The sequence below is a fragment of the Podarcis cretensis genome (assembly GCF_951804945.1).
Source record: "Podarcis cretensis genome assembly, chromosome: 14".
Classification (NCBI taxonomy): Eukaryota; Metazoa; Chordata; class Lepidosauria; order Squamata; family Lacertidae; genus Podarcis; species Podarcis cretensis.
The window spans coordinates 43718796-43724795 of NC_137183.1; the positions used below are offsets into that span (position 1 = coordinate 43718796).

Below are 6000 nucleotides of genomic sequence, written 5' to 3' on the forward strand. Positions count from 1 at the left end.
TATTTGGGGGGGGAGGGGAGGTCTACCAAGACTCCTTCATTTTTACAACAGCTGGAGAAGAGAAATACATTGCAAAGGAGCAACTTACTGAGAAAGCAGCATCATAGAATGCACTCTGGTTTGTTTGTTTTTTTTGGAAGGGTTTTTTCTGGGGGGGGTTTTTTTGGTTTGTTTTTTTTTTTTTTTTGACAGTCAGTAAAATATTTGTATTTGTTAATGTTAGCCTTGGCATCAATAACTGCAAAACCAGGAGCAGAGGAGAAGTGGGGGAGAAACACTAGCCATTGCTATCTCAGGATATCTTATCTAGTTTAAGAAGGGAGTGTCAATCACTGTAAGACTCTTATGGGGGGCATTAACTACTGCAAGACACTTACCTATATATTTTAGGTTTGAAGGGAGGAGAAAATCAGAAGAGGTGGCATCAGCTGATGCTGTTACAGAACTTGGCTGTCTCTCATATTTTTGTAGGGTGTGTGAGGCCTTTTAAAAAAAATATTAAGGGGGGCTGGTGGTAGCCAATGCAAGACTTGTCCATTTTTTTTCATAAGGGAGGAAGATTTCTGAAATGTTATCACTGCTACTACGACTTCTGCACTGTATTCTTGGGTTGGGGGAGGGGAGAGCAGTAAAAGTCAAGAGGAGACTCTTATCCATTTTTGTTAAGGAAGGAGCTGATAATTTTTGGAAGGAGCTGAAGATTCCTAGGGGGCAACATCACTCGAAGCTCTCTTAGAAAGACCCATTCCCTGTTTTATTTACAGGGTGGGTGGGCAAGCTGTCAATGTAAGATTCTCTTTTTCCTCTCTTTAAGAAGGGAAGGCAAGAACCAGCAAGGTGGTACTGCCAACGTCAGCTAATACTTTCTGCCCCCTTCCCTCTATGCTGAAGTATATGGGTTGGGGGCTTGTCAGCCCATGCAAGCTTCTCTTCCAGTCTTCAGGCAGGGAAGGGGGGGGGGATATTAAACTCTGAGGGTGGAGAAGGGGCAGCAGCAGCAGCAGCCCACCCTTCCCCAGAAAGACTCCCTCCCTATTGTAATTTTAGGGTAAAGAAGAGAATCAACCAACGCTGCCTGTTCTTCAGGAGAGAACCAGAAGGGGCAAAGACTCCCCCCTCTATTTAATTTGGGGGGGGGGAGAGAGCAGAGAATCACTCAATGCAAGAATCTGAACGGGCAAAGAAAGACACCGGTGCGGAAGGGGTGGGGGCGCAGAGAATCAATTAGGACAAGGCTCTTTAAAGATTGCTCCTAAGCCGAGAATCCGAAAGGGCCGCTTCAGGCAACGCTCCCTTAGACCCCCCCCCCCCCACTCCTCTATTTTGGACGGCGCGGTGGGGCGTTACCTAAAGTCAAAGCCACTTCTCTCCTCCCCCTCCCCCAGCAGCCCCCAACCCCAATTCAGTGGGGAAGCTAGCCGGGGGAGGTTTTGCCCCGGGTGAAGTCTCCAAAGGGGCGCTATTGAGACTCCCAGCCTGTGTGTGCGTGCGCGCAAATACGCACGGGGAGTGTGCCAACCTGGGTCTTTGCCCCGGGTGAAAGAAAGCCTAGTTTCACTCCTACCCTAGACGCCCCCCCCCCCAATCTCTATTTTCGACGGCGGGGCGGGGTGTTTTCGAAAGCCTCTTTCCTCTCCCCCACCCCAGCAATCCCCCCAACTCACCATTCCTGATTCTCCGCCGCTTTGGGGTTGAATCGGATGTCGCTGTTGACGCTGAACAGGACGTCCTGGTCTCCCAGCGGCGGGACGGGCAGCTTGTACAGCGGGTGCTCGAAGAGAGCCGCCAGCTTGGAGAAATACGCGCCTTCCTCGTCCTCGTCCTCGTAGCCCGGCTGCTGGCGAGGCCGGTGGCCTCCAAGGCGGTTCCCCGGCTGCTGCTGCTGCCTCCTCTTGCTCGGCTGGCCGTGGCGCAGCTCCCCATCTTGGATGAGCGCTTTCTGGGTCAGATCCGGCCCCTTTGGCTGCTGCTGCTGCTGCTTCTCCTGCTGCGCGCGCTTGAAGGCTTCGGCCCGCTCCGAGGCGCCTTTCTCCAGCGAGTGCGAGCTCACGTTGGAGCTGGGGTCGCTGCTGAAGTCCTGCAGGATCCGCAGCGTGTGCTTGCTAGGCCAGCCCGCGGCTGCAGCGGCAGCCTCCGAGGCGCGGGCCCTCTCCGCCGGCGCTGCTGCAGCCGCTTGCTGCTGCTGTTGCTCGGGCAGCTCCGGAGCCGGCGCCCAGCCCCGCGCGCCTTCCTTCTCCCCGGCTCGGCTGGCTGCAGCGGCCGCGGCGTGCGAGCAGGAGCAGCCGGCGTTGGCGCTGCCTCCTCTGGCTCCTCCAGCGCTTCCTCTGCCGTCTCCGGCTCCGTCGGCGCCCGCCGCTCGCTTCTCCAGCTTGGGCAGCAGGTCGATCATGATATGCATGGTGCAGGCGATGAGGAACACCATCAGGATAAGGATCCGGAATTTGCGCACCAAAATCATCTTCATGGCTCGGTTGGAAAGGAGGAGGAAATAAATAAATATATGTAATATATTGGGGGTTAATTTGGAAATAAATATATGAAGGGACCCCAGCCAGGTGGGAAAGAAAGGCTGGCTGGAGTTGGGTGGGCTTTTTCACAGAAAAAGAAACACAAAAGCGTCGGGACTTCCCGGTCCGGTCCAGCCAGTCATTTCCAGAAATAAATAAATAAATCGGTTTTCCTTTACCCCCGCACCAGGCAAGTCTTTTTAAAACCGAGGAGCAGCCGGCGACGGAAGCAGCAGCAGCAGCAGCAGCATCGCGATCTGTAGAGTTGCAAATTAAATCTTTTTTAAAAAAAAAAAAAAAAGTCCTCGGAGCACCCCACGGTCGGACGGGTTTAATGCAGGAAGGGGTCAAAACAGATGCAAAAAATGAAGAGAGAGTCGGATGTTGGACGTGACCTCCCCGAATGCACACAACATCGGCCTCTTTTTGCCTTTGGGGAAAAAAGGGAGGGGGAAAGAAGCCGAGGGAAATAAAGGCAAAGAAATCAGGAGCATTTAAAAAGAAATTAAATTTAAAAGGTAAAAGGGGGGGGGGTGGATGACGAGATTTCAGAAAAGGACCATAAGAGAGGGAGATGATGGTGGAGAAGGAAAGGAATCAGCCCATTATTTTTCTGGTCCTCTGTTCGAGCTTCTCTTTTCCTACCCGGTTCTCTGCAAAACGAGCGCGGCGGCTGCTGGAAAAAAGGCAGGAGGCGAAAATCTTCCTGCCTTCTGTCTCTCTCTCTCTCTCTCTCTCTCCTCTGGCCGTTTTCTCTTCGCTCTCTCCCTCTCTGCGCGACTGTTTCAAAACATTGGCTGGACGCTGGTTTTTTTCTTTAACATGTTTCTTTCCGGAGCTTCCTTCCAGCGCTTGGGCGAGAGCGATCGGCTCATCCAGGAATTGGGTAGCGAGAGGAGGTGGGGGGGGGGGGGTTGAAAGGACAGAGGTTTTCTCTTAAAAAAATAAATCAGTGCAGGAGAAAAAAGAAAACCCGCACTATATATAAGAAAAATGCAATCCCTTCATTTGCTCCAAAGAGGGAGGGGGAGAGAGAAAGAAATAATAACCTCCCAGATGACCCAAAATAGAGAATTTAAATAGGGTGGTGCGGGGGGGGGAAGGCGAATTAGAAGGCGGAAAATAAAAGATCTATAGGAGCATCACATTCAATAGCGGTCCTTCTTGGAGCAAGGCAGCAGTTGGAGTTGTATCCGCGCTGGGCTGTGCGGATCTGCTTTTCGTGGGGAAGAAGAGGAAGGGGGTAAATAAATGTGAAAAGGCAGAAAGGGAAAGGGGGGGAGGAGGGAGAGAGAGCGCGCTCGGAGGGAGCGTTTGGCAGGTGCAGCGCGGTTCCCCCCTCGGAGCCACACTGAATGCAGCAGATTGGCTGGCCGAGAGAGGAGGAGGAGGCAGCGCCGGCCTTCGGTGGGTGTGTTAAAATATTATGAGCAAGCCATCCACCCAGACGTCATAGTTAAGAGATTGGCTAAATAAATGCTACAGTGATAGTAACAGGAAAACCTCAGCCCAAAAGCGCTCTCTCTCTCTCTCTCCCCTTTTCCCCCAGTATCTCTCTCATTTTTACTGCAGATCCAACTAGGGCAAAAAGAGGGCGTCTTTTTCTCAAAGGTTTGAGGAGGGGAAGACGCTGGTAGCAGGGGAGAAAGAGAGAGAGGAAAGGAAGAAAATCTATGATTGCAAAGTATGAGGGCAGTCTGGCTGCGTCGGATCAGAGGGACTTGAATTATTATTTTAATATTTTTTTTTGCTGTTGTCATCGTCTGCATTACACAGAGCACATTTCGCAAATGAAACACAAAGGAGAAGTGCATCTGGCTCCTTTTGCAAGGTCATTATTTTGGTTTGGGTTTTGTTTTTTTACAGAGGGATGAGAGATGCACACACGAATACAGTAGTCTAGGGTGCGTGCGCGTTTAATGCAAAAATAATCAATCCATAAATGCACACGTAATTGCTCCCAGAGCAGCTCTCCAGGGTTAAGTAGGCACACCAGGCCAGATTTTATTGCAGTTTCTGTATGCAATGACTGCAAGATGTATCCAAAAGCCACTGGAATGAAACTGACTGTTGGGTCAGGAATAGCCAAAGTGGTGCACTCCTGGTGTTGTTGCCCCTGATTGCCATCTGAGACCCTCTAAGTGTCCCTGTTTCCCAGGGGCATTCCCAGATTTACAGAAGCATTCCCAGTTTCTAATTTGATCCCAGAACATCCCGCTTTTCCTTAGGACGTCCCTATTTTTATTGGAGGAATGTTGGAGGGTATGGAGTTATCTGACCCCCAAGCCGCCTGAAGGCAGCCCTGTATAGGGAAGCTTTTTAATGTTTAATGTTTTATTGTGTTTATATATATGTTGGAAGCCGCTCAGAGTGCCTGTGGCAACCCATTCAGATGGGTGGGGTATAAATAGTATTAAAAAAATAATAATAGAGTAAAGGTAAAGGGCCCCCTGACCATTAGGTCCAGTCGTGACCGACTCTGGGGTTGCGACGCTCATCTTGCTCTATAGGCCAGGGAGCCGGTGTTTGTCCACAGACAGCTTCCAGGTCATGTGGCCAGCATGACTAAGCCGCTTCTGGCGAACCAGAGCAGCGCATGGAAACGCCGTTTACCTTTCCGCTGGAACGGTACCTATTTATCTACTTGCACTTTGACGTGCTTTTGAACTGCTAGGCTGGCAGGAGCAGGGACTGAGCAATGGGAGCTCACCCCGTCGTGGGGATTTAAACCGCTGACCTTCTGATCGGCAAGTCCTAGGCTCTGTGGTTTAACCCACAGTGCCACCCGCATCCCAATAATAGAATAGGATGTCCCCATTTTCATCAGAGAACTGTTGGGGGGTATGTCATCTGCTCCAGCAAGCATGTCCAATGCTCAGGGGCAATGGGAAGTGCAGTCCAGAATTTTCACATTCACCCTCTCCTGTCTATCATCCATCCAGGCAGACAAGCAAGAGCCTCTATGAGAGTCGAGGGCACATAACATCCAGGCAAAACCCCTCAAGGAGGCTGTAATACAAGGCCAGGGAGGGGTGTGGCTTGGGGAAAGAGGGTGTGGCCAGGAGAAAGCACCAAGGACCAGATAGAGAGGCTTGGAGGGCTGCAATTAAGCCCTCTAACTATGCAATAAATGAAGATAATGTTGCAGAATAACTAATAAGTTCTTATGTTTTCCAATATTCCCCCAATAATAGCTGAATTATAACAATAACAATTAATTGTAGCATAGTGGTTTAACGCCTGCAGGTCCTTGGTTGAAATGTCGGTTTAGTCTTCGACACACTGGGTTGGTCTCCCTCTGCAATGTGCGGCTAACATAAATTGCCTACTTTAATTTGTTACGGGGATTACCAAGACAATAACATATACATGGCATTTATATAGACGCCTCTGCACCCTCATCCCTTCCGATGAAGGTTTGATATGCTTTTGATGAGCAGAACTCACTTCGGGGGGCGGGGGGGGGGCGGGAGGCAGAACATAACTATTTCTT

The 6000-nt window shown here is 50.6% G+C and overlaps 1 protein-coding gene across 1 annotated transcript in view; it reads right to left on the reverse strand.

Moving 5' to 3' along the window:
* FAM20C (FAM20C golgi associated secretory pathway kinase) overlaps positions 1-3856 on the reverse strand; it is a 99091-nt gene extending 95235 nt beyond the window's left edge. The window contains exon 1 of the mRNA XM_079953816.1: positions 1665-3856. Within this exon, the coding sequence (XP_079809942.1) occupies positions 1665-2464 (800 nt within the window). The 5' untranslated portion in view covers positions 2465-3856. The remainder of the gene's footprint in view (positions 1-1664) is intronic.
* Positions 3857-6000: the final 2144 nt, after the last annotated feature.